The following is a 27,615-nucleotide window of genomic DNA, read 5'->3' on the forward strand; positions in this document are numbered from 1 at the left end:
GAAATCTCCGACAGTCGAGCAATACGACAAAGGAGCAGCAGAGGAAACAAGGCGTATAGACTTAGACAACATAGAAGAATCACGCTGCGTAGCACTCGTCCAGTCCGCAAGGTACCTTGAAGGACTCCACCGCTACCACGATCATAACGTCAAAGAGCGCTCTTTCAGCATAGGCGATATGATCCTCAAGCGTATTCAGGACACCAAGGGGTTGCACAAGCTCAATTCACCATGGGAAGGGCCTTACATTGTATCCAAGGTCACAGGTCCAGGATCGTACAGGCTACAGCATCTCTTCGGCGAAGACATCAAGAACTTGTGGAACATCGAGCATCTCTGTCATTTCTACCCATAGTCAGTAGACTACGGGGCACTATAAACAGGCTACTAGCCAACAATCTCAATCTTTTAGCACATTAATGCAATTATTTTTCGATGACATATGACTACTTGTCCTCACCAAAATCGCGGCTCACAAAAGCGGGTCAGCAAAAATCTATGAGCTATTAAGCTCTCTGAGCCAAAATGCCCTAATACAACTTTTAATTACAAGTCTACATGAGTTATTAAACTCATCCAGCAGTTCGCTAAGCGGACTAGCGGTGCAAAAGCCACCAAGTCGGCAGAGAGTACACAAATCACTAATTTTGGCTACTTACTTCATAAATGCATTTTTCGTATTTATGAATTTTGCAGGATACATCAATGCCTCTATCTCAAGAAGCCAGGGCAACAAGCATACAACAACAATACTCAACATTGACTACAAGTAAACTGCTTATCAGCAGTTACAACAGAAGTCCCAGGCTTTTACAATATCACGCAAAGCGTGTGTGGACAGCCTCAGGACTACTCTACACCTCGGAGCAACAAGCGTCGAGGCAGGAGAAGAGAAACAAGCACACGCAAGAAAGCTGCGCTTATGGAACCACACCACAATCCTCCACCAGCAGTGAACTAGATAAAGACCAGGGCACACGGTGCTTCCTCGTACGAGGATTTTTCTAGCATCGTAGCCACCGGACTTGGCCGAAGCATCTGTGGAGGGAATGTAGAAACTCCTTATGAGAAATCTTCTAGCACCGGAAGACTCGTTGGAAGATCATTAGTGGCAAAGAGCAAAAGCCTCAAGCCAACCATCGCTATAACCTGAGCCATGAGTTCCCGAAGGCAGAAATGTCAAGCTACCATCCAAAAAGTGCTACATTGTGCACCCATGACTACACAATGAAAAGTCTGCCTGACTGCCAGACGCTGATACAATATTCATGTGAAGACTTTATCGTCTGGAATCCGAAGCCAGCGCTCACATGTGGCTTGTCCTATTCGCAAAAAGACAAGGCAAACTAGTACTCCCGTGCGTCCCCTCTGATAAGGTGGCAATAACACAAAAACGACAAGGAGAGAAACTTTACTACAAGGACTGCGGGAGAAACTACTCAAAGCTATTCAATAATTGAATTCAGAGGCACCTCACAATAGTAAGTCTGGGCGCGGACATTTAAGTGAAGACAATCATGACAATGATTGATAAGCACTAAGAGTACCGCAGACTCACAAGTTAAAAGCACAGAAGATCATCTTCAGACTTTAAGTTATCTGTACAAGCCACAAGGTTAATGCCTATTACATCCAGGGGAAGCTTAAACTACTGGAGATTCAAGAACTTGGCTACTTCCTCAGTGATGGGATCCATCTCTTCCCTATACTGCTAAAAAACTGCATCAATACAGTCCCGGCAATCCCCTCCGCAACGGGAGATAAGCCAGCCTTAGGATAAAAAGTCTTAACGAAGCTTAACAGTTGTTTGGACATAGACTTCGCCATAGCTTGGACATAGCCGGTGATCTTCGACGGCGCATCCTGGATCCTTTCTAGCAATGGGTGAGGCTCCACACCTTCAGCAGGGGGTTCCACCATATCCGCCAAGGGCTGCGCCACCTTTGACCACTGCTAGAGTTCTTCTTGTTGCGCCTGGATAGTAGTCATAGCCTCGACGAGGCTAACCTCACCATCCCGACGCATCTTGGATTCCTTCTCCAGATCGTTTTCCATCTTCTCCACTTGGCGTATGAGCTTCTCGTGCTCCTCTGTCAGCCGACAAAGTTCTTCAGTACAATCTCCTAGCTCTTATACTCTACAAAAAAGTAACAAGAAGTCAAGAGATAGACTACAGACTACTGACTACAGACTACAAACAGGTGGGGACCCTGGACATGAGTACTCACCTTCAACCTTGTGGTGCAAAGACTTATACCGGGCAACAAGGCGGGCTTTTTCACCCTGAAGCACCTGCCTCTCGCCTGGAACGATGTGATGCACTATCAAATTTCATCAGGAGCTAGGAGGTCTGATGTTGCTCTTCAGCCAGCTGTTTCTCTAGCACTTCAACCCAGCGCGCAGCCTCACCATGCTCCCACAGAAGTCGAGTATTACGGCGAGAATCCTCAATCAAGTCCTGAGTACTAGGAAATTAGTACTCGAAGATACGCAAACAACATCCGCCATCAATCAAGATGAAACAGTACAAGAACCAAACTCAGAATTTACCTTAGTATACAGAGCAACACGTTGATTCATCTCCAAAATGGAGGCCATAGTCTGGATCAAGAAGGGGGCTCTCAAAAGCCTGGATTTTCTTTGGCTGCATTGAATCCTCCACAGCTAATTCATCTCTTGCGCTAGGCACCAGGACTAGTTTGTGACACGACAATGTCCATGCTTCAGATGACGCCCCAGCAGCGGCCTCAAGAGCACAAGCAGCCTCGAGCTCAGAAGCTCCAGAGTCCGTAGCACCGAGAGGGACCGTGTCCAGGACGTCTGATACGGGCGGATCTTCCACAGGAGCAGCTTCGGGAAGCAATCCAAGCATGGTAGTCTCGGGGGATGGCAGCATAACGTCCTTGAGGGAGCTAATCACATCGCGCATTAGCGCAACCATGAAAGACGTAGCGCCAGCCTTTGGCGCTAGTGTTGGGTTTTCCTCCCTCAGAATTATGGCAGGAGCGGGGCCTGGGTCTTCAGTTGAGCAGCTTGCACCATCAGCTGCTGATCTAGAGCTCGACGCCCCAAGGTCAAAATTTGAAGATGTCTTGTATAGGATACAACATAAGTGACAGAAAACAACTGCTCTATACAAAATCAGTACTCGATAAACAAGCAGAGTACTCACCTGCTGGATCGTCACAGGATCAGAGAGGGATTCCCCACCAAGCGCATTGGCTGGATGGTGGGGGCTGACACGCTTGACGGGGCAAGTGGCAGCACTTTCTGACTCTCGACAGTACCCGCAGGGACCATCGGAGCAGCGGGGGGCTCGCGATCACCGCTGGCATCCACGTCCTCCCCGCCAGCAGGAACTTCGTGCGGGACGGTGTCAGTAGCCATTTTTTGTCATTTCGACTATGTCATCGCATTGATAGCCTGCAACAGAAGACAGTCAAGATCAGTAGTCATAATTTCGCTACATAAGTATAACCGCACCCACACCTCAAGATCATGCCCTTCCTCGAAGGTTATTACCGAACACGCCTCTTGCATCCTCGACAATGCGAAGATCACGTTGGGCATGCCTCCTGCGCATGACCGTCCATTGCCTCCTCAGCGGCGGAGCCAAGTCAGCATCAAGGTCATCCTCAACAGGATGCTTTGACGCTCCGGAGGATGCTCCGGCCTGATCGGAGGTACGCGGTTGTATAACAAAACCCCCAGCAGCGTCAGAGTCAGAACTTCTGAAGGACTCGATCTCTTCGTCCTCCTCCTCCTCATCCTCCGAGGGCTCCCTAGGTAACCGTGGCCAAAATAGTCACCACGCGTTTTTACAATCATCAGCACCAGGGAGAGGAGGAGGCGAAAAGAACACGAGTACGTCTTCCTGCATAAGGGGAAGCAAGTCGGCAACGCAGAATCAACAGCAAATAGGTACTCGGGGGTTGTGGCCACGGGTACCTACCTCTCTCGGCTTGTTGAAGTGGTCGAACTCCTCGACTACCTTGGGGATGTCATCGACATTCTTGAACATCCGGCTCAAACGCACCATTATTTCATTCGTGGAAATATCCTCGGGTGACATTCTTGATGGATCATCAGGCCCCGAGTACTCATAACCCCATGTCTGACGAAGCTGCAGGGGTTGCACTCATCTTTTCAAGAAACTGGCAGCCACCACAATGCCTGTCAGTCCTTTCCACTTCAAGTTGTCAATTCTGGTCAGCAGCTCGAGTACTTGCATGCTTTCCACGGTCATCAGTTCGTCAAGCCACCGACTATTATACCTTGGACGATAACCAGTGACCTTGGGCAAATGTGGCTCATGATCTTCAATATAAAATCACTTTTCTTTCCACCCGAGGTGTGACTCAATCTATTTGTAGTCCAAGTACAGATCGAACTCTTCTCCCGGATCTAGATACTAGCTCCTCCGATCACTTGCATGTTCTCCCTGCTAGGCTGCGGCTTCACATGGAAAATCTTCCGGAACAGATTCAAGTTGGGTTGAATCCCCAAGAAGGCTTCGCACAGGTGCACAAAGATGTCAATATGAAGAATGCTATTGGGGTTGAGGTGAACCAGTTGAAGAGAATAGAACTCCAAAAGACCCCAAAAGAAAGCAGATGTTGGGATGGCAAATCCACGCTTGACAAAAAGAGCAAAGGTTACCGTCTCCTTGGGGTGCTCCTCAAACATCCATGGATTGCCGTAGGAAGACCTCCAGCCCATGATTGCCTTGTCCTTCAATAGTTTCGCCACAACCAGCTCTTGAATCTCTACCTCCTTCAAGGTGGATCTTTTCCATGCCATGGCCTGATTTGGCAGTGCGGTCTGATCGGTTTCTCCGTACTTTGGCGGCGGCAGTTTGTGCTCCTTCCCCTTCTTGGATCCCCTCTTGGAACCCTCGGCGTCTTTGGAACCAGCAACTTTCTTGCCCATCCTGATGCTCGCACGTCTCTTCACTCGCATACGCTCAGGGACTCGACGGGGTGAGGTGGCGCTGGCGATCTGAAAGTGGATTACAGCGGCGCTGGGGGACGATAGGGTTTTTTTTGGCAAAGACAGATAGCAGATGCAAATGACAGTGTGAATGGAGGGGTAATTTTTCCCGTCCTTTTTATAATAGCGGCGGAGTTAGCGGGGGTAAAGGACAGGTGATTTCACATAAAGGCGATAATTTCGGACTTAACCATCCGTCACAAGATATTCTGCAACAAGACAATATGGAAGCTGAAAGGTCACGGTGACTGATGATTGACCCTTATACCTCCTGAAACAAGTTGTGTAACGGCTCGGGAGCTGCGTATACTGTTCCTGTTGGCCAAAAATTTCTTTCTCTTAAAGATCAAAACCAAGATGGCACAAGTGCAGATTGACCCTCAGCCTGATTCTTCAATTCAACCTAAAACTCGGGGGCTACTCCATATGGAGTGCGATTTTCATCGCACTTCCATATAAAGATTCAAGTACAGATGTTCAAAGTACAACGTCAGATGAGGCTTGAGCACATTCCAGTCGCATGATAGTACTCGAGCTACTCAAAGATTCAATCATGATAGAGTACTCAAAGAGCACCAGAAATTAGTCGGATGAAGTCTGTGAAGGTATTCAAGACTGTTGCATTTAACTAAAATGTACTCGAGGGCTTGTCGTACATACATCTATAGGCCCACCAGAAGGTTTGGACAAACCCACATATGAGGCTATACATCGAGACGCATCAGACATGGAGGCTGCTGTGCAGGATGACGTAGTCTACATGGAGTTGAAGAAACTAGTCGAGGATAAGGAAACTACTCTTGCTAGTTGGAGTAGGACTCTCTGGTCAAATCCGACTAGTACTCTTGTAAAACAACCGCCCTGTAACCCTGCTCCCCCGATATATAAGGGCGGATAGGGACCCCCTCGAAACAAGTTCAATCTAATACAAGCAAACAACACACAGGACGTAGGGTATTACGTGATCTAACGGTTCAAACTTGTCTAAATCGCATTCCTATGTACACCATCGAGCTCCTGATTTCGGCGACACCCACCAACCAAAACTCTACCTGGGTACTCCCGTGGTAGGTTGTCAAGTTTAAACACCGACAGCACCACAATACAAGGAGAGATAAGTTACATAGTAGGAAACCTTCCTAGGCATTTTCTGAACTTGGGCTAGGTCCCATATGTAGAGTTCTTTTCATGATATACCGATTTAGCAGAACAGACATGGTGAATATATGGGCAGGTGCATTTTGTTACCTTTTGATTCCTTAGTTAGGATCTATTGTTTTCAGCTTCTCATGTTGGTGTGAGGAATGAAAAGATGTATGTCTGGCTGTCTGCGCGACTGCACCATCCCTGGTGATGACACAATGAGCAGAGTCGGAGCAATCACTAGTCACATCAGATTAAGCATCTTCTCCCAACTCCTTTTCAGTCTTTACTCCTTCCTTTGGCGCTTGTCATATGCGCAATCATCCATTCACCTATACTGCTGCAGAAGGACAGACAACCATATGTTCTGGGCTTTGCTTCTGGCCTACACAGATCGATTGTGGAGGATTGCATTCCTAATCTCAAGGTCTGGCATAACAAAAGGGACAGGTTGAGTTTCATTCAGCCGGCCGGCCAGGCATTTTTACAGCAACAGGGATGGACGGTCGAGATGGGCAAGTGGAATGGCCACCAACGAAGGACCAGCAGGGGCGCGAGCGGCGACGGCGTGGCCACACCCCAAGGCCCCCAGCAGCAGTTGATGAACAGACGCGCGCTCGCTGCGCGGTTAAACCGGCGCCCGGCGGGATCGGGAGAATCAAACAACAAATATCTCATAGTTCTGGACATTCCACAGCAAGGTGAAAACTCTCTGATTACAGGGTGAAAACAACAAATAAACCCGGCCCTGTCAAACATTCCACAGCAAGGTGAAAACAATATGACCGCAGATCAAATATTTCACCACAATGAAGTTTCTCTACTGTAACCTGCAGTTCACAGATCGCAAGTGCTACATAAATGCACCACAAAAGAATATATACATATGGCTCTAACGATGTAAAACGGATTGATCAGGAAGCAAAGCCATGGTACTCCTACCGATCTACTGGTGAGGGGTGCTCCACGAAGCGCACTTGCACATTTCTGATGAACAGCACAGCTGGGTCAAAGCATTAGGTGTTGGACTAGATGTTCACCTGTGCATTTTGCGTGCCTTGATCAGCGAGACAAGAAGAAGCTTCCGTGGCACAGAATGGAACAGGCTTCTAAATTTTTGTATTGTCCTTTGCCGAGAAACGATAATGCTTATGCAGCACAAAACCAGCGAGGCGACACGGATTGGTTAATGTGGAGCACCGCGTCCAAACCCAACTGAACTCCAAGTGCAGTCAATCTGATGACAACCGAAAAGAATGGAGTCAACATGCATTCAGGTAGACACAAATTTAAGTTGCAACGCATGCATACATGTGAAGAGTCAAAAGGAAAATCAGGTACCAGAACAATGATGCGAGCTAGATCAATAGCAGAATTAGTTGACGGGAGAGGTGAAGATTAGCCTTGAGAACCACCACTGCAGGAGGGAAGGATGCGCGGGTGCTTATATGATGTCTTTATCGGGAATAGAAGCGATCAAGTCAAAGTACTCCCCACCTTCTCTGCAACGCCTCTCCAGGTCAGGGCAGCCATGTATGTCTAGGTCTTTGAGGGCTGGGAGCCGCTGCAGGAGACCCTGCGGAAATTTCTCTATCCCTGGACAATCTCGAATAGTCAACAGCTCAAGGGAAGTGAGACCATCCATCCCATCTGGCAACGCTTTCAGTGCATCACAACGCAGCACAATGAGTCTCCTCAGCTTGACCAGATCTCCGAGGTTTGAAGGCAGTGCCACCAAACTTATGTTGTTTTTAATCATGATTTCCTCGAGGGATGCGGGAAACTTGGGGAGCAGAGGAAGGATTCCGTCTTCCTCAGATGACGAGCCCTTCCCCTCAAGTTTGGAGCAATAACAAATGCCCAGAGATCGAAGGCGAGGAAAATAATGGAGTTCCTCCATAGGCCAGCGGACAATATTGGGGCATGAAATGATACACAATTCTTCCACAAAGACCAAGCAGTCCCTAAGCCCAAGTTGCAATTTGGATTTATTAAATATCGTTATGAAGGCTTCGTCACCCTCAAGCTCCAAATATCGTAGTGTGTCCAAAGGTCTTTGACTCTGGCTTTCCTTGCCATCTGGAGGCATCACCACGTCTACCAGCAAAAATGATATTCTTAACCGGATAAGAGATGACAAAGAGCCCAAAGGCATGCGCATCGAAATAAGAGCTCCTGAAGAATTATTCCCTTTGCGACCAAATAGATTTAGATATGTGAGAACCGGTGACCTTGGGAGAGTTGCAAGCTTATCACAATACTTAATTTCTAGTTCTTCGAGCCGAGGAAATGTAACCGAGCCAAAAATCTCTCCAGCACTATTTTCTACCCATCTGTCCAGCTCAGGCAAAGACCATAATTCCATCCTCTTTAGCTTGGGGAATATTTGCAGAGAGGTATTGTCTGCTTCAGCTTCCACGTCGATGTTCTTACACAACGTGGTCAAGCTTTCCATGCGCCGTAAACACAAATGCTCAAGAGAGGATGACAACCATACTATTGGCAAATCCTTACACCCTGGGCAGAAGACCATAATAAGTTCTCTCAAGCATCGGAACATTTGAGGGTTTCTCATCCATTGCGAGATTGTGAGGCCACGATACCCATGTACCTCCAAAGTTTTGAGCTCACCATGTGGTACCAGAGATTCCAATACTTGTTCATGATTAGTGGCCTCACCGATTGTAGACTTGTCATATTCATCATGAAAATGATCCCAATACAACAATAGTTCATTTAGATTATGTTTCTCATGGAGATTGGCCTTCGACCCACACTTTACTTCCCGCAAATTATACAGTTCCAACCTATTGCCAATCTGTTGTAGGTCTTCGAGCTCCTCGATTCCACATCCATCTTTTGTGCCCACAACAAATGTTGTTAGTGTGCGAAGGTTGTGTAGTACACTAAGTTTTGGGGGCATTCGTTCCAATCTATCACACCCCAAGAGATAAATATGGCAGAGCTTCCTCATAGTTCTCATACCCTCAGGTAAATATTGTAGTCGGGAGCAGCCATTAAGCCTCAAAGACAGTAAGTTATACAACATACAGATTGAGTTTGGCAAGCTAACAATCATCATCGAGTCAGAGAGATCAAGATACCGCAAATGTGTTGTGCATGTGAGCTCCATATGGATGATTGAAATATCTCCACAATGAACACGCAATGCTCTTGATGACATCAGTTTTGACTTCATTAGATCTTTGTACGATGATGGTGGTGGCATCAACAAAGTGCGAAGATACATAGTGCCTCCTAGTAACTCGCTGATTTCGTTCAATTGATCATCTCTCGAAATATGCAAGTGACGGATGTCATTTACAGGCAGGTTTTGCTGAATTAACTCTTCCGCATTTGCACATTCATTTGCAACATATTTTGCAAGATCATGCATCAAGTCGTGCATTTTACATCCATTTATCTCTTGTTTTGAGGCATATTCAAAAGAAGGCCAAGAGGGCTTCCTCACTGGTATCACATCTTGGAAAAAGGACCTCCAAGCCAACTCGTTGAAGACATATTCCCCTTTTTGTGTCAAGTCCATCGTCCCCTCTTCATGAACATAACCGTTTGCCATCCATAGTTGAATCAACATGTCCTTCTCCATCAAATAGTCTTTGGGGAAAACTGAACAGAAGGCAAAGCATTGCTTCATCTCAGGGGACAAGTGCTTGTAGCTCAGTTTTAGTATGGGCAATACCTCATCTTTACCTCTATTGGTATCACTAATATTGCAAGCTGCAATGGCCTCCCATTCCTGAATTTGTTGTTTTGAACTCATCAATCCACCCATTGTCTTCAGTGCAAGAGGCAGTCCCTTGCACTTCTTGCTGATACATCTGCCAATTTTGACAAACTCTACTTGCTCTTGCACTCCTTTACTAAATGCTTTCTTTGAGAACAATTCCCATGAATCATCTTCACTCAAACACACTAGTTCATGAGGTGGAAGGGTGCCCATTATTGACACCACTTGTCGGCTTCTACTTGTGACAACTATCTTGCTTCCTGATCCACCAATTGAAGAACAGAGTAGCGGCCTCAAGTCATCCTCCCACTTGTTTTGGTCTTCGTTCCACACATCGTCGAGAATGAGTAGGAACCTTTTGCGGGCAATAGCTTCCTGCAGTTTTCCTCGCAGCAGCTCGATCGTGTTAGGCAGATCACATCTACTATTTGTAGCCAACTCAATTACAGATCTAACAAGAGGAATAGCCTCAAAATTTTCTGACACGCAGTGCCACATCCTCAATTTAAAGTGCTTCTGAATTTTTGTCGTCGTTGTACACCATCTTGGCTAGCGTGGTCTTGCCCACACCCCCCATTCCAAGGATGGGCAGCACTTGTACATGCTGCCGATCTTGCTGGTCCAGCAACAATTCCACCACCCTATCTTTGTCATCTTCTCTGCCAAATATCTCCATGGATTCATCCAGTGCTGAGTGCGTCTGCCGAGGAAGAGCTTCCGGCGGCGCCTCCGCAAGCGCCACCAGGCCAAACTTTGTCATCTCGGTCACGAGCTGGTCAATCTTTTCGAGCACGTTCTTCAGGTTTCTGCTCGCTTTATCACAGAATACAAGACGATTCTCTGAGGTGAAGTTGCTCAGTACCTGCCTTCTCCTGGGCTGGTCGCTCAGGGCCTCACGGCGCAGCGCCTCGTACTGGAAGTCGTCGAGGACATTGTCGGCCTGGTACGCGGCGGCCTTGAGCTCCTTCATCCACATCCGGACGGCGGGGTTGGTCTCGCTCTTCGCCTCGGCGTCGGCCAGCAAGGACTGCACGTACACCAGGTGGCGCTCGAGCTTGAGGCGGTCCTTGTCGACGCCCCACATGCGAGTGATGCTCTGCACGAGAGCGTCAGCCGCCTTGCCGACGACGCCGCGCACCACGGGGAGCAGCAGCGACTCTGCCATGTTTCCTTGTTCGCAGGGCTTCCTTGCACTTCCTCAAAGGCTCAACCACAGGGAGAACTGAGAAGAGGCAACAGGTGATGGAAAGAAGGAAGAGACTTGTTGGTAGGTGCAAAAAAGCACGCTGATATTTTTGGTCGTTAGCCTGTCAACCATCAATCCAAGCTGGACTAAAGGCAAGTGGGTAACGCAGCACGCGTAAGTTGACTGACTTGCATCATTGCGTGGCAATTGATCGCATCGGTGCACACAGCTCAATAAATCGGTCAGTTTTCTAAATTTTTGGTGATCTGAAAGATGAACCAAATGATTTCATCCGGCACAAAATAAGAGGTGGAGCGATGCAGAGCAAATGAAACCACAGCACTACAGCGAAGGACAGCACACGCTCCCGCACCCAATGCAAGCCATCCGGTCAGGCATTTTTACAAGCACCCGGCGCGCACGACTACAGGATAGGAGAGGAAATGCGGCCAACGAAATTGAAAGGAGAGAATGCGACCTGATGAGGGGGGGAAGCTCTGGTGCGCGCCGGAGCCGAAGACGCAGCCCAGGCCGACCAACCGACGCCGACGCATGGCGAGATAGGCCAACGGAGGACCTCGCGGTGTGTGGGGGGAGGCAAAGCCGAGCCGTCGACGCTCAGCGGCCGGAGCCAGCACAGACGCGCTCGCATTGCGCGAAGGTGAGCGAGCCTGCCCATTTTAGCGGCGTCGCCGTGGGGTGGCGGGCAAGCTGCGGCGATCTGGGTCCAAGCACAAGCAAGCTATGCAAAACACACAGCCACCGCCCACCGCTTCGCCTTGTTACCTGTCAGTGTGGCAGAGCAGCACACATGCCACACTTCTTTCTTTTGTCTACAATTTCAAAACTGCCACTACAAAATTGCAAAGTGACACGGCATTTTATTTTTTCTAATTATATAAACTATGCTGAGTTGCTGACGACGGCTAAAGAGACGGCAGCAGATCATGTTGAGTTGTTGACGGCTAAAGAGTGGTGTGTACACCACCAAGCTCACTCTGTGACTCGAATACAAGTCGTTTAGAGAAAAATACGCACGACGACCATTAACGGGCAATTGATTTCAGATCCAGCTTGGCCAACCTGACCAGAGGCGCAGGCAGCCAACAAAATTAAAGAAAAGAGAAACAAGGAAATCATGCGCTCGAGTTCTTATGACTAAGGACGATCAATGTAAAAAACATACAGGTTCAAAAAAAAAAGATGCAAAAACACACAAGGAAATAAAGTAGGAGCCCGGTAGGTAATCCAGTACTGCAGTCGGCAGCAAGTACAGCGTTTTGTATGACTGTACGTCGTACGACATGATCTAGCAGGTTCTACATCAGCATTGAAATACATCTCTTTCTGAAACCAGCAAATATGTCAAAGACTCAAAAGTACAGCCGCCTTCTCAGCTAATAGCTAGCAAGGTGAATTCATGTAGTCATGAGGCACTCCGGATTACTTGATCACAGATGGAATATTTTCAATATTTTCCAATGCGACACGTGCCCTCATCTGCCAAAAAAAAACAGGCATATAACTGTCAAGACATGCCAAACTTGCTTATCCAATCAACATGATGCAACAAGTATAAACTCTATAGCTCTGGGAACGCATGCGTACCAGGAGACAACTGGAGGCGCCGTGCAACCTCAATCTTCTTCTTGACAAAATCAAGATACAATTTTGGTCTTTCAGCAGACTGAAACACAAATCAGGTACACAATTATTAATCTTAGGATTGAACCAAAACCACCCACAGCTGATTTCACTGTGTCAACCTGATTTACAACATTAGGATTGAACTCTGCCGCATTGTTTTTGAAGTGAAGCTGGGGAGTTGCTGTAGAAAACTTTGAAGGCTTCTGCTGCTGTCTAGGTACAGGATCAGGTTGCTTGTCAGATGCAGCTCTTTCATCCTTGTTTTAAAGGGGGAGCTCAAATGTGAGATGCTAACAAACAGATGAAAACTATACAAGAAACTCAAAGTAAAATAGAAACCTTTGATTCAGTCTTTTGCTCTTGATGTTCAACCATTCCAGTCCGGTTGTTCACATTTGATGGTGAATCCTGTTCTTTGAAAGCTTTTTGCTGCTCACCATAAACTGCATGTTCAGCTACGTTCGATTCCACAACCTGTGACTGTGATGTTTTCTTTAAAAAAACAAAAAATATTACCAGAGACTAACCGTAAGTTCACGAGTTGATTCTAAACTGCAGAAAAAGCAAACATCAAGAAAAAGACTAACCGTAAGTTCATGAGTTGATTCAGCAAGTACACTTGCAGGACTCTGCTGTTGTTTCCCATGGGCATTAAGGTGATCTCGATGGCTAGCCTGGCTTGGCTTGGAGGACAGCTCATCAGTATTAATAGCGGCTGGTTGTAATGCAGTCTGGTCTGATTGGGATGGTTGGTAGTTTGTTTCATCTTGTGGTTGTGAGACATTTTGTACTTCCTAAATGAGAATAAATTAATTCCAAAATCAGAATTGGCACACTTTAAATTGTGGTGTGCAAAGTGCTTAAAAAATGTAGTTACCTGCTGATTTGCCCAATGTAGGTTAGGTTGAATTGTTGACTGTGACTGAAAACTGCCAAATTGAGGAACACCAGAGTTGGGCGATGCTAAAGGTTGAGGAATGCCTTGATGAATCATATAAGAATGTAACCCAGCAATATGTCCTGGTGGAGCATAACCACTTATGCCCAACAGAGAAGTTGGAATGGGTACAGCAGAGGCATTATTGCCCTGAAAAAAAAAAGAGTTACACATCTTGTAAGTACTTCGTAACAACAATGTTATGTGTTATATATTCATAAAATACAGAAGCTAACCAAATACTCGTAATTGAAAACATAAAGTTTAGAAAACAGGTAAGGCAAAAATAAGGACACAAGGTACTACAACAACAGTAACTAAAAACAGAAAGGACTCCAGAAACAGGTAAGGTGGAACTGCAATACAAGGAAAGAAAAGCATAATGAATCGCAATGAGTTTAACTCAACCAAACAACCGTGACTGATTCAAGATTCAACCTTCACCTCCCATTGTTTAAATTGCTTATTGAAATTACTTGAAATCAGTAATACCTTTATAGAGACATCCCCAGTTCCATTGTTTTTCAGTTGCTGGTTGCCATCTGCTGTAGCACTACCATTTGAAGCCACGCTGTTCGCTATGCTTTGAACAAATGAAACTTGTGGACCCTCTTTTGGTGCACCGGACCGTTCTTTTGCCTCAGTTAATTCTAGTTGAAGTTGTTGTATTGTATGTAAAAGACCCCATTGCATCTCAGCGTACTATGGAAATCAAGAGGAAAAGGTGAAATTCTAGTCTAACAAAAGGATATAAAAAAGGTGTAATATAGGAAACCAAAGCATGCATGAATACTGGAGTGGTGTTTTTATAATCTACAAAACTAACCTGCTGCTGGGAACTAATCCAATATTGATTAAATTGCTCCATGCGCTCACGTAACTCAACTTGTAGGGATTGAGACTGCAAAGCATCCATTTCTCAAACTTGGGAAACCCAAGCATGAGCTTCCCTCAACTGCTCGTCTTTGTAAAGAAAGTTCTCTTGAGCAACTCTATGCTGGAAAAAAATATAATGGTTATAAGTGCCTGAATTTAGAATTATAATTATTTTTAGTTTGAGAAAGAAATCATGCAACAAGACCGAGTATTCAAGAAGAAACTGTCCTATAACTAAATGACATTTTCAATGCTCAGTGCTATAGTCTAGGATTCTCACTCAAGACAATAAACAAATATAATCACAAAATAATTGTAGGCATTTTACCGAAGTTTTACCTACTGGGCTGGCTTCACTCCTGGCCCGCTTCGGCGGCAAATTAAATGGCAAGTCTAATATTTCTTCTTGTCAAAATGAAGAGCAGAACAGTTAGGTCTGAAACTAAAGCCACTCGATGTGGGCCATCCTGCCAGGCATTTCTACAAGCACCCTGCGTGCGAACTGCAGAGGCACGGCTACAGTTCATGACAGGGGAAGGTGGCATCTGGCTTGCAACAGTAGGAGAAGACAGAGAGCCTGACCTAACCCGTTGAGCGGCATCGCTGATTCGCCGTGGGCGTCGCGGATGGGTAAGCGTGCGGCCACCATCTTCTGGCAATAGTAGGCAACCATATCTGGAAGCATTTTTAAGGGGACAGGGCATCAGACGATTGGCAAAATCTGAAAAACACGCGGCATGCCTACAGCGTTACCATATGCACTCAAAATCTCAAAAACAGATGCACTCTGTTTTCCTTCAGTCCTCCTTGTGTCGTTCTTCATGTTCATCTTCTTTCTAGCATTTCATCTTCAGCCCGGAGATCGGAGCACTGCCCTTCTTCACGTTTTATTGCTATTCGGTATTCCGGTCTCCCACATCCAAGTCAGCTGCTCCAAGTGAGCGGTACGTCTTCACCTTGTCCACCACAGTACTCTAGAACATAGGCTGCTGAACCAGTCTTTGAGTAGTTCCCATGCTTATTGCGAATCAGCTCGATACTGATCCAATTCTGTCTGGAAAAAAAAAACAAATCATTATGATGAAGCCCAAGTGTGCAGAGCACATAACATTTCAAGAAGCATATCTTTCATTGCAAATCCAATATCTAGACACAGACTGATGATAATCCTGCACCACAATACAAGGAGAGATAAGTTACATAGTAGGAAACCTTCCTCGGCATTTTCTGAACTTGGATTAGGCCCCATATGCAGAGTTCTTTTCATGATATACCGATCTAGCAGAACAGATATGATGAATATATGGGCAGGTGGATTTTGTAACCTTTTGATTCCTTAGTTAGGATCATTAATAATAATGATATCTTTTCTATTGTTTTCAGCTTCTCATGTTGCTGTGAGGAATGAAAAAGATGTATGTCTGGCTATCTGCGCGTCTGCACCATCCCTGGTGATGACACAATGAGCAAAGTTGGAGCAATCACTAGTCACATCAGATTAAGCATCTTCTCCCACCTCCTGTGACATAGCATGTTTGACACTAATTAGAGTATTAAACATAGTCTAATTATAAAATTAATTACACAGATGGAAGCTAATTCGTGAGACGAATCTATTAAGCCTAATTAGTCCATGACTTGACAATGTGGTGCTACAGTAACCATTTGCTAATGATGGATTAATTAGGCTTAATAGATTCGTCTCGCGAATTAGTATAGGGGTTCTTCAGTTAGTTTTATAATTAGCTCATGTTTAATCCTCCTAATTAGCGTCCGAACATCCGATGTGACAGGACTAAAGTTTAGCCCCTGATATCCAAACAGTCATCCTTTGGCGCTTGTCATATGTTCTAGACTTTGCTTCTTGGCGCTTGTCATATGTTCTAGGCTTTGCTTCTAGCGTACACAGATCGATTGTGGAGGATTGCATTCCAATTTAATATCAAGGTCTGCAACAAAAGCGACAGGGTTGAGTTTCATTCAGCTCGATGCAAATTGAGTTCTACTGTATATACTTGAAACCTAAAAAAGAAAGGGTATCTATCCATTACTAGAGTGATTTGAGGCCTCTCCTCACCCGAGTGAATTAGGTAGACAAATCACCCAAATCTATGCAGGTTAAAAATCTAGGTGATTTGAGGCCTGCCCTCACACGGATGAAAAAAAAATGAAAAGATACACATACTACAATCACATCTTCCTCTTCTTAGAACCACCAGCTTCAGCATCATCTTTGCCCTTTAGAGCTGCCTTGTCATCTAACATCTTCTGGGCATCAGTGATTCTCTTAAGCCTCTTATTCATGTAATTGGATCCTCCTTAGATTTGTATTCATCAGGGTTGGCATCCCTCATTGGGACAAGTTTAGCGTTATCCATAGCATCAGTAATGAAAGCACGCTTCATCTTCCTGAAGCCAATAATAGCTCGCACACAGACTTTAACTTTCTCATGGAGTCTGTCAGCATCAGCAGCTGATGAGCACTGGACAAGGTATTCCCCATTATTATGGAGCTAGCCAATCTTGGAATTTTCATTTCTCAGCAAACTATAAACAACTTCGATCACTTTGAACAGATCCATATATGCTGCAAGAGCCTTTCTAGGGAACACATTCCCCTCATAAAGCCTCCTCAATCATAGATTGATAAAAAAACAATACATAAGAAATAACTGCATATTAACTAATGGGTTTAAAAGCAGGTTGTTCTGACGGACTGACTGAATAATGAAAATTAAGAAGTTATATGCAAAAGAACACAAAAAAAATCAGCTTTGTTTTGTAATATAGTTATAAAACAAAATACAGTACAATAGGGATATTAAAACACATGATAATATAAAAGAGATATCAACTAGAGCTTGTCAGCTTTGTTGAGAGTAATGATGCCTTGTTAGCTTTGTTGAGAGTAATGATGCAGATCAAAATAGGGAAAAAAGAAATACACTGATGGACAGGACACCACATGATAATGTAAGATACACCTAAAGATGCATTGTTAATATAAGTAGATAAGAATGTCAGAAAAATATCAGATAACTGAACTAGATAAGAAAGTAAACTAGATCCAATGATGAAACAAAAACAACAACAAATCTACAACTAAATGGAATCAAATGACCAAAAATAACACCGAGGCACATATGCATATTAGACAAAATACTCATATTGTAACTAAGGAAACAGGATTAACAAGAATTGGTGCAGCTAGAAAAGGTCTAGAAGCCATACCTTCTTTGTCAGTAATGAAGCACCAGTTCCTAAAAAAATATAGAAGAAAATAAAACATAAGTTAGCTTCCGTTACATGGATTACATAAATGAATAGTAATTTAAATGTATATATCAGTGCTGAAACTTCTACAAAAACAAATACCAGACTTGTCAAATAACTCAGATTAACCTCTAAGTAAAGCAGGTTAACATTCTAATTTAGGGTGTGACTAAAAGCCCCAAAGGACAGATCTGTCAAATGAACAAACTTGTACAAAAAAAATCCCAGACTTGTTAAATAACTCAGATTAATCACTAAGGAAAAGCAGGCTAACATTTTAATTTGGGTTGTGACTTAAACCCCCAAAAGACATATTTGTCAATTGACATATTTTTACAACTAAATGTTCATAACTTACTATGAGATGAACAAAGTAATTCTAGTGAGTACAGAAAGTGATCACTAAAAAACAGAGATCCATTGCTGAACAGGCAACAAAAATCTGACACATTAAAAATATGATTAAATCTGACAAGCAATAGTTCATGTATAATTTAAATGTATATATCAGTGATGTCAGATTAAAATTATATGCAAAATACAGGACCATATATGATTACATCTAGTAAAGTACAGTGGTAAAAAGAATAACTTAAAAATAGATGATTTACCTTTGTAAAAGATTTGATGTGCCAAGAGAATAATATGAAATCTGTGAATAGAAAAAAATGAAATAAACTTAGATTAAATCCATATGGGTATGCAAGAAAATAGAGTAGAAAAAATGAAAAAAATGAATGTGGTATAAGAAACCCATGACATCATACATAAGGTATAAAAACAGAAAGAGGAAAAAACCCTAAAAAATGGATAATTGCAGAACATATGGATCTTAAAAAAAAAGTTAAAACCATAAGAAGAAACAACGTCTAAGATGGAGTAGTACAAGAGATGGATGAGATTGAAATAGGTATATAAACAAAGAAATGAAAAACAAAGAAGACAGGCAGGAGAAAACCTACCTCTGCCTTCGAAAACCAAATAGAATAGAACAAAAGAAATGTAAAAATGTAGAAATATAAACAAAATAGTCGGCGCGTAATCTGGCCGACTAGTAAATCTTGTAGTTTTGCCGTGCGTTAGATCGGATATGGCCTAGCACACAATGACACATGATGTATATTGGTTTGGGCAATGGGCTCTACATCCAGTTGGGGTCGGTCGGTCGACTATATTCCTGAGCTCAGGTGCTCAAAATTTGTAGTGCGGGTACAAACGAGTGAGGGATGAGAGGGGGTATTCGAGACCTGGTCGTGCTCTGGTCTGAGTGGAAGACAGTTTCAAGGGGCTCAGACGTGCGCTATGTGTTTGAGAATGTGTAAGCGTATGGAGTGAGGAGAGCGTGAAAGCATGTGAATCGTGTTCAGATGGGGAGGGCCCGTCACCTTTTAGAGTACAAGGGAATGGCCTTACAAGTTAGAGAGAGAGAGAGAGGAGAGAGTGTGCAGGCGCTTCCTAGTCTTGTCGGGGCCCACATCATCGGGTACGGTGTGGTTGCCGTCCTCGGTCCCTATTCATCTCGTCAGGCCACTCCGTGGTAGCGGGTAGGTTGCGGCGGCACTGTGCGGGGCGTGCACAGGGCATGGTGCGGTACGGTTCTTCATACAGCAGCTGACCCGAGCGCTTCCTCTTATCCGTTCCACCTGCTCCCTAGGGCCACACCAAGCGGGCATCCCCGGTCGGTCGTCCCAGTCGGCCCAGACCAAGCCGGTCGGGGGGAGTGGTATGGTACGGCGCATCTTCGGTCGGGGGAACTCAGTTGGGGTCGAACTATGGTCACACCCCCGACTGGACCCTTCTGGTCGGGGTGCCGGCTAGGTCCTGGTCGGAGGAGCCAATTGGTGGTCGGATCTTGGTCTCGGTCTGGCGCTGCGTAGCTGGGTCCGGCCCAAGCACGCGTTGTTGCCGTGCCTCTTATTGGGCCAAGCGCCACGGGAAGGTGGTCCCATTGGAAACCCCAGGTCTATGGACCCGTCAGGAGCCCCCGAGCCCCTTTGGGGCTTCATTGAAGCCGTGAAGGGGCTGTTGTGCTTCGGTCGATAGGTCGTTGCTTCATCAGGGGGAACACAAGAGGGTGTTGTTGGTTTTTGTCTTGTTTGTGAAATGGACGGGTCGGATCATGGGGACTGGCCCCGTACCCTTGAAGATAAGGTTCAACGTGGGTACCATACCATGGCCTTGGGCCCCGGTACCTTCGCCTTGATTCTAGGCGCCTTTATGTTGCAGTCGTTGTAATGTCGCCTTGATTCCAGGTGCCCTTTTCAGGTGCCTTTATTACACGTCACGGATGCAGACTGTCGTGCTCCCAGGTGGTAGCTAGCGGCCCATCTATACACAGCGGGGCTTCCGCATCTAGAGTCCACATGGCTCGGGTTGTAGCGCTAGTAGGTTTCAGGCTCTTGCTCTTCGCCAAGGGCAGCTTTGGCCGCTGCTCATGATGCCAGAAGATTTCTCGTAATAGGTGCCCAATTGCTCCTTCCCTTCACAACCTCTTCGTGCTTGTCCGGGGGCCATGATGCTAGAAGAATTCTCGTAAGGAGAAGGCATCGTGCACCCCGGATTCCACTTGCCCCTAAGGTTGGATGGGAGGACGAGGGCGTCATCAAGGGATGGAGAACGAGGGCATCGCCAAGGGAGGAAGGGGAAGCATGGCTCCCTTGTCCTCTCTCCTACCCAGGCCGCCGAAGACCGGACGTCGTCGTCAAAACCGCCATGCTCGTACTCCAGCTTCTCCGATGTGTGGTTTGAGGCAGCTTACCCAAGTCGCCAAAGGGAGGAGAGAACTTTGAGCGTAGCTCTCTTGTGCTGCCTGAGTTCTTTTATCTTCTTCGGCCCCTAGCACCTCTTGCTTCCTAAGTGTAGAGTAGTCCCTGGGTTGTACTCACACGCTTTGCATGATATTGTAAAAGCCTTTGACTTCTGTTTTTAGCTCAATGAAAGCTTATATTCGATGTATGTTTCATGTGCCTATCACGCCACGGAGGCGGATTGTTGTTGGGACTTTTAGCTTTCTTCCCCTTTGTCTGCCGCGCAGCGTGGGGTAGTCGAGTAGGATCAGGCATCAAGCCCCCGAGCAGGTAAAGGTGCCCAGCCCCCAAGGGGAGGACTGGCAGAGGCTGCAGAGGCATGTCAAGTAGATACAGGCACCCAACCCCCCGAGGAGAGAGCTGGCATGGGCCGCGAAGGCGCGCTGAGTAAGCATAGGTGCCCAGCTCCCGAGGAGGGGACTTGTTGGTAGTCCGTCTTCCATCGGGTTTGCACGAGCAGACCCGGTGGGTCTAGCCCCCTAGCCTGCAACCGACTGGGGAGTTGGTTGGAGGCTGAGCACTTTGGTACTTTTTCCTAGAGCCGTGGACTCTTTTGTCCCCATCGGTCGGCATGAGGTGGTCCCTATTACGAGTCGGGGCACTTGCCTGCGTGTGTTCTGACCGCAACCTGGGTTGTTGGTTAGATTCCCGAGTTGGGATGTGGCGGCCCGAGCCCCGGAGCCCCGTTGGGCTTAGTCGGGATCGGTCGTGTTTCATGCATCACCCCGTCCATGCTTTCCACAACCCAAGGGGTTGAGCAGACGTCACTTGCCTCGATGGCTCGAGTGACAGGCTTGGTGAGCTCCTAATAGGCATGTCTGAGTGGAATCCGGGTCCGTCGTTCGTGATAGGGTCGGCATAGCCCTCATGTGGCATTCCACTACTCCTTAACCCACCTCTCGGCAGATACCCGAGCCGTTCCGGATTTTGACTCGGGTGGCCCGCTAGCCTCCCCTCGATGGAGATTCTGTGGGCATGGCTCGAGGTTAGGATCGAATGAGAAGTTGAGATGACCCTTCCCGCTTCTGAGCGGGTTGGGAAAAGGCCGCTGGGGCTCATCTGCTTTTCCCTTGGATCCGTTTGACGCGAGGTGGCCTTGAGCCCGTTGCGGGCCAACCTTCAAACCCCGATCAGTTGCAGCTCATTTCGAATGAATCGCTATTGCTTTGTGACGCAACTTAAAGCAATGTAATGCAATGAATTTGTGCATGAGATGAATGTATGAATGCATGAATGAGTGCAAGCATGCATGAGATGGATGAATGAATGAGTGCTCATACGGTGAGAAAGTAAGCAGAGGGTTAGTAAAATTACCTTAGTCGTACTTCTAGGCATTGCCCCATCTGCAGTTTCTGGAACCAGAGGGGTTAAGTTGACGTAGCTTACCTTTGACGGTTTGAGTGATAGGCTCAGGGGACCCATAGCGGGCATGCCCGAGTGGAATTCGGATATGTCGTTCGTGACGGGGTTGGTATGGCCTGCATGTGGCATTTCACTGTTTCTTACCTTTCTCCCGTTGGATGCCCAAGTCGTTCAACCGACCCAAGTAGCATGCTGGCTTTTCCTTGACGGAGGTTCTGACGGTAGGCCCTTTCCGAACCCTTGCCTCGAAAGGCGGAGGGTCGCTTGTGTGCGGTCATGCTCCGTTTTTTGTGCCCTCACTGCAGTAGTGGGTGGGCCCTACCCGAGCCACATTCCATCGCCCAGGCCACATCCCGTCAGTTATGTCCCGTCCGCCAGGACTCCGCGCCGCTGTCCCCATTAAATAGGGGGGAGGCGGAGGGTTTTTTGCCTGTCCTTTTGTCTCTCCTTGATTGTTGCCGCTTCCTCTTCCTCCTTTTCACCAAGCTTCCTTGCGCACTGCGGTGAGTCCTCGAAGAGAGGAGGGTGAAGAGAGCAAGAGAGAAGCCTTACAGATCCGTTCATTGCTCCCGTTGTGCAATGTCGAGTTGGAGGCCATGCACCGTGAGGGAGGAACTGTTGGAGGATTTTGCGGCGAGGGGACTGCTCTAGCCGCAGGATGTGGCGGGCTAGAGAGGTCAGGAGCCGGGGATCGTCATTTCGCAACCCAAGCTCGATGAGGTTGTCTCGTTCCTCGCCTTCCACGAGCGTGGGCTTGGGTACCCCACACATTGGTTCCTGCGCGGTCTTCTCAACAGGTAGGGGTTAGAGTTGCAGCACTTTAATCCAAACGGGGCGTTGCACATTGGCGGCTTTGTCACCATCTATGAGGCCTTCCTCGGGATGGAGCCGCACATGGATCTCTTCCGGAAGGTCTTCAGTGGGCGAGCCTTGTTCGAGGAAAGGGGAGCATCACCGGTTGGAGGATTTGCACTGCAGAAGTGGATCACGACGCCCAGGTGGTGGAGATTCTTTCGGATGTTGAGGAAAACATCGGGATGGCGTCGCCGGTCGTCCTGCTGTCCGAGGAGTGGGCGGTCTTCCTGCCCACGTCCTAATTTTTTCCTTGATCTCTGGCATTCAATCGGTTGTCTTAGCGTGCCTGCTCTTATCTTGCAGGGCCTGGAGGCGATATCAGCCGGCAAGTCCCAGTTTCTCCAGGAGGAGCACGGTTGTCAGGAGCGGGTTACGGCGGCATTGTGGCAGGTCAGTGAGCTTGCTCGCGAGCTGGAGGTTGCCCATCGTGAGTCTCAAGACCGGGCGGAGCTGGTGGACAGAGTCCAGGAGCGTGCGACCGTTGCTGAGCAGGAGTTTGCTGCAACACAGGCCCACCTGGTGGAGGCTGTGGTGGTGGTCGAGGAGCACTTGGAGGTGGAGCATTGCGCACTCGAGCGGGCAACTGCTGTCGAGCAGGTGCTCGCCTCGGCGCAGGTCCGTTTGGTGGAGGTTGAGGCAGCTTCACAGGAGGCCCTAGGGGTAGAGAGAACGGCCTGAGCACACGCTGAGTAGAAGGCGCTATCGTCAGAGTAGGAAGTCGCTCAGCTATAGGAGAGGGTGGCCTAGCAGGAGGAGGGGCTTACGATTGAGGAGAGCGCGTGTCGCGGTAGGTACCTTTTTTCCCCTTCGTCATTGTGCTTGACTCTTTCATCTCCGCGTCCTGACTTGGTCTTCCGTTCCCAGAACTGGGTGAGAAGGTTGCCCTTCTGTGGCGTTATCTGCAGCAGTCAGAGGAGGGCCGCGTCGCGGTCATCACCGCAAAGGAGGGTAAGTTTCATCATCTTGGGAGTTTAAGTCGGGGTCATGCCCATTCTTGTGCAGCTCTAGAGGCGGAGTTGAAGATGACCCAATCGACGGTCGGTTGGAATGTGGAGGCGCTGGCCCAGTCCCGGGCGAAGCGAGTCACCATCGAGGGAGAGCTTGACCAACTCCGCAATGTGGTGTAGGTGGTGATTACTGAGGTGCTCGGATCGGGCCCAAGTACCAGCGCACTCACTATCCTGCTTGCGGATATTTCGAACGTGGTTCGGACGCTCATCTCGGATGGAGTGTTCCACGGGGCATCGGGGGTGCTGACGTTGGTGGTGACCCATCTGCGAAGGGTACGTCGTCGGATGGATCATGGAGGGGATCCAGACGCTGGGTGAGAGCTTGACCCCGCACGCGCAGGCGGTCGCCGTGCCTGTCATCACGCAGTGGGTGATGAAGGATCGCCACTTGCTGATGGCCGCGGGTGCGAGTCACGAGGGTGTCGCCAATCCTGATGAAGTGGTGGAGATGGAGCCGGGCACTATCGCGACCACGGCTGACCCGAGCATCGTTCTGACTACAACCGAGGCACCTTCATCCATGTTGATCGCACCTCCATCCGATCCGACTGGGGAACAGTAGTAGAGTTGTGTAAGAGTGGTTAGTTCTTTGTATGTAAATGAATTTTGCGGGGGACTAAGAGCCCTAGAGTGAACATATTTAAGTTCTTTTGAAATCGTGATGGGGAGCATGTCCCACCCCTTCTTGTTTTTCCCTTAGGTAGTTTCTACTTTTCGACCTTTCCTCTCAAACCTGCCTGTTGACCGTAGGCGGCAACCTTAAGAACACGGGCATGGCCCGCGAGGCTCAGCTGCTCGTAATCGTAGTCGTGGTGGGATTTGATCGGTCGAGAAGCTGAAGCATATGCTACATTAGGGTAGTTAGAGGAACAGGATGCCCTTTCATTTGGGTGAGGTGTGTGGTTGCACGAAAGTAAGGAGGGGGTGGTGCCGCACCTTCGTGGAGCCCCTGAGCGACCTAGGCCGAGAGTGCTTGGGCTGGGGTGCTGTAGGAGCAAGTGTTGAAATGGAAACGACTGAAGAAACAGAATTAGGGGAAGAAATGACGTAACTGCTCAATGTTCCAAGTGTTGGTGAGGATGTTGGCGTCGTCGTCCTTCAGTTGGTAGGCACTTGGGTGGATCACCTCGGCCACCGTGTACGGTCCTTCCCATGGTGGAGAGAGCTTGTGCTTGTCCTTGGTTGTCTGGGTCCTTCAGAGTATGAGGTTGCCGACCTTGAGGGTTCTCCTTCGAATCTTTCTCTCGTGGTATCTGCGGAGGGTTTGCTAGTACCAAGCGGAGCGGATGAGGGCCATCTCTCGCACCTCCTCGAGTAGGTTGATCGCGTCCTGCTGAGCCTCTGCGGCTTGGTCTTGGTCGAACGCTTTTACCCTTGGAGAGTCGTAGTCGAGGTTGGATGGCAACACCGCTTCAGCTACGTAGACTAAGAAGAAAGAGGTGAAACTTGTGGATCGGTTTTGGGTCGTTCTAAGGCTCCAGAGCACCGCTAGGAGCTCCGCGACCCAACACCCAGCGTGTTTCTTGAGCCGGTCAAAAATGTGTGGCTTGAGCCCTTGGGGGACCATGCCATTGGCCCGCTCGACCTGACCGTTGGTCTGCGGGTGCCCGACCGAGGCCCAGTCGACCCTAATGCTATAACCGTCACAGAAGTCTAGGAACTTCTTGCCGGTGAAGTTTGTTCCGTTGTCTATGATGATACAGTTAGGGACACCGAACCGGTAGACGATGTTGAGGAAGAACTCGACCGCCTCTTGCAAGCGGATGTTGGTGAAGCGTTTCGGCTTGATCCACTTGGTGAACTTATCCACCACCAACAGTAGGTGAGTGAAGCCACCTGGGGCCTTTTTGAGGGACCTGACCATGCCGAGGCCCTAGACCACGAATGGCCAGGTGATGGGGATGGTCTGGAGTTCCTGCGCTGGCAGGTGAGTCTGCTGAGCGTAGAACTGGCATCCTTCACACTTGCGGACAACCTCTTCCGCATCGTGCAGCGCGGTGGGCTAGTAGAAACCTTAGCGAAAGGCCTTCTCGACTAGCGACCTCGGGGCTGCATGGTGTCCGCAGATCCCAGCATGGACTTCGAGGATAAGTTGTTTCCCCTGGTTGGTTGGGATGCACTTCATGAGTATTCCCAACGGACTTCGTTTGTAGAGCCCGTCGTTGATGGCAACGAATGTCTTGGCTTGTTGAGCGATTCATCGCCCTTCAGTCCTGTCTCATGGGAGGACCTCTTCGAGGATGTAGGCGAGCAGCGGCATCCTCCAGTCGGTCGGGTCGAGTGCCATCACTGCAGGGTCAGAACCCCTGAGCGCTCGGTTGGAGTGGGGCCGTGTTGGTGTGTTGGAGCCCCCGAGCACCCAGTTGGGGTCAGGCTGTGTCCTGGTCGGATCCTTCCAGATGCGGGCGGATGGCTCGTGGAGGTCATTTACAAAAACCCCATCCAGGGGCAGGCCCCGTCTGGCTGCCAGTTTCATGAAGAAGTCAGCGGAATCATTCTCCTTTCGTGGGATGTGGTGCAGCTTGATCCCTCAGAACTTGTCTTCTAGTTTGCACACCTCTTCACAGTATGCTGCCATGAGAGGGCTTCTACAGGAGGATTCCTTCATGACCTGGTCGACCACCAGCTCTGAGTCGCCATGGACATAGAGCCGCATCGCGCCAAGCTCGATGGTGATGCTAGCCCGTTGGTGAGAGCCTCGTATTCTGCAACGTTGTTCGAGGTCGTGAAATGGAGGTGGATCGTGTAGCAGAGCCTGTTCCCCTTTGGGGAGACCAGGACCACTCCAGCCCTTGAGCCGGGTCCCATGGCCAACCCGTCGAAGTACATCATCCAGTACTCGTGGGTGACACCCGGGGTCGGGGTCTGGACCTAAGTCCATTCGACGATGAAGTCAGCCAGGGCCTGAGACTTGATCGCAGTGCGGGAGGCGAACTTGATGTTCTGGCCCATGAGCTCGAGCGCCTACTTAGAGATCCGGCCTGCGGCATAGTAGTTGCAGATGATCTCCCCCAGTGGGTACGAGGTGATGATTGTAACCTCGTGGTCTGTAAAGTAGTGCAGGAGCTTCCGGTTTGCCATCAGCACGGCGTACAAAAGCTTTTGGACCTAGGGGTAGCGTACCATGGCATCGGTGAGCACCTCACTGACAAAGTACACTGGTCGCTGAACCTTCAACACGTACCCTGGCTCCTCCCTCTCGATGACAAGGACGGCGCTGACAACGTGGTTGCTTGCTGCAATGTAGAAGAGGAGGGGTTCTTCCTGCTCGGGAGCGACGAGGATTGGGGCTGAAGTCAGCAATGATTTGAGGTTTTCTAAAGCCTTTTGTGCCTCTTCCGTCCAGACAAATGTGTCTACCTTCTTGAGGAGCTTGTAAAGCGGCATCCCCTGCTCACCTAGTCGGGAGATGAACCGGCTCAAAGCGTCCAAGTAACCAGTGAGCCTATGCACGCCTTTGACGTTGCGTATGGGGCCCATGTTTGCGATGGCTGTAATTTTTTTGGGGTTGGCTTTGATGCCACGCTCGGACACAATGTATCCGAGCAACTTCCCCTTCAGAACCTCAAAAATGCATTTCTCAGGATTCCATTTGACGCTGAACCTTTGGAGGTCACTTGTTTGAGCCGTCTTTACCACTATGTCATCCACGTATATGGCAATAGTGGCCTTTGGCCGCTCGACCTGGTCTCGTTGGTTGGGCGGGTCAATCTGGTCGGCAAAGCACCGCAGCATACACCGTTGATAGGTGGCACCGGTGTTCTTCAGACCAAATGGCA

At 48.1% G+C, this 27,615-nt stretch overlaps 3 protein-coding genes and 1 long non-coding RNA gene across 6 annotated transcripts; all 4 read right to left on the reverse strand.

Moving 5' to 3' along the window:
- Window positions 1–1,437: 1,437 nt before the first annotated feature.
- Window positions 1,438–3,436, reverse strand: LOC105914656. Of its 2 annotated transcripts, XR_002678279.1 has the most exons (4): window positions 3,173–3,436; window positions 2,551–3,091; window positions 2,229–2,458; window positions 1,438–2,137 (listed from the first exon to the last, which is right to left on the reverse strand). It is a non-coding gene; the product is annotated as an uncharacterized LOC105914656 (long non-coding RNA). The 2 variants fall into 2 exon arrangements; XR_001164333.2 differs by having other exon boundaries at window positions 1,439–2,137; window positions 2,551–3,436.
- Window positions 3,437–6,790: 3,354 nt separating this feature from the next.
- Window positions 6,791–11,525, reverse strand: LOC101762074 (putative disease resistance protein RGA3). Of its 2 annotated transcripts, XM_022827524.1 has the most exons (2): window positions 10,746–11,525; window positions 6,791–7,369 (listed from the first exon to the last, which is right to left on the reverse strand). In XM_022827524.1, the coding sequence occupies exons 1-2, from the start codon at window positions 11,046–11,048 to the stop codon at window positions 7,319–7,321; spliced, it is 354 nt and encodes a 117-aa protein (XP_022683259.1). In that variant the 5' UTR covers window positions 11,049–11,525; the 3' UTR covers window positions 6,791–7,318. The 2 variants fall into 2 exon arrangements, with proteins under 2 accessions (XP_022683259.1, XP_014660919.1); XM_014805433.2 differs by lacking the exon at window positions 6,791–7,369 and having other exon boundaries at window positions 10,251–11,524.
- A 764-nt stretch (window positions 11,526–12,289) lies between these two features.
- LOC101762489 lies at window positions 12,290–14,650 on the reverse strand. The gene is made up of 8 exons (XM_012847084.2): window positions 14,480–14,650; window positions 14,146–14,355; window positions 13,594–13,803; window positions 13,304–13,510; window positions 13,056–13,208; window positions 12,836–12,973; window positions 12,678–12,756; window positions 12,290–12,569 (listed from the first exon to the last, which is right to left on the reverse strand). Exons 1-8 carry the CDS (start codon window positions 14,567–14,569, stop codon window positions 12,538–12,540), a joined length of 1,119 nt encoding a protein of 372 aa, XP_012702538.1. The 5' UTR covers window positions 14,570–14,650; the 3' UTR covers window positions 12,290–12,537.
- A 10,216-nt stretch (window positions 14,651–24,866) lies between these two features.
- On the reverse strand, window positions 24,867–25,700 carry LOC101773571. Its single transcript, XM_012846744.1, has 2 exons — window positions 25,111–25,700; window positions 24,867–25,029 (listed from the first exon to the last, which is right to left on the reverse strand). The coding sequence occupies exons 1-2, from the start codon at window positions 25,698–25,700 to the stop codon at window positions 24,867–24,869; spliced, it is 753 nt and encodes a 250-aa protein (XP_012702198.1).
- Between the last annotated feature and the right edge of the window lie 1,915 nt (window positions 25,701–27,615).

Source organism: Setaria italica, chromosome VI, assembly GCF_000263155.2.
Source record: "Setaria italica strain Yugu1 chromosome VI, Setaria_italica_v2.0, whole genome shotgun sequence".
NCBI classification, from domain to species: Eukaryota; Viridiplantae; Streptophyta; class Magnoliopsida; order Poales; family Poaceae; genus Setaria; species Setaria italica.

Bases quoted from the DNA above. Each gene is read 5' to 3' on its own strand.
- LOC101762074 (XM_014805433.2), bottom strand. From the start codon at position 11,048: ATGGCAGAGTCGCTGCTGCTCCCCGTGGTGCGCGGCGTCGTCGGCAAG.
- LOC101762489 (XM_012847084.2), bottom strand. From the start codon at position 14,569: ATGGATGCTTTGCAGTCTCAATCCCTACAAGTTGAGTTACGTGAGCGC. The intron at 13,804-14,145 runs GTATTACTGATT...TTTTTTTTTCAG, and splicing joins CTGGGGATGTCTCTATAAAG to GGCAATAATGCCTCTGCTGT. The intron at 13,511-13,593 runs GTAACTACATTT...ATTCTCATTTAG, and splicing joins TACATTGGGCAAATCAGCAG to GAAGTACAAAATGTCTCACA.
- LOC101773571 (XM_012846744.1), bottom strand. From the start codon at position 25,700: ATGGTCAGGTCCCTCAAAAAGGCCCCAGGTGGCTTCACTCACCTACTG. The intron at 25,030-25,110 runs GTACTAGCAAAC...CATACTCTGAAG, and splicing joins GCCCTCATCCGCTCCGCTTG to GACCCAGACAACCAAGGACA.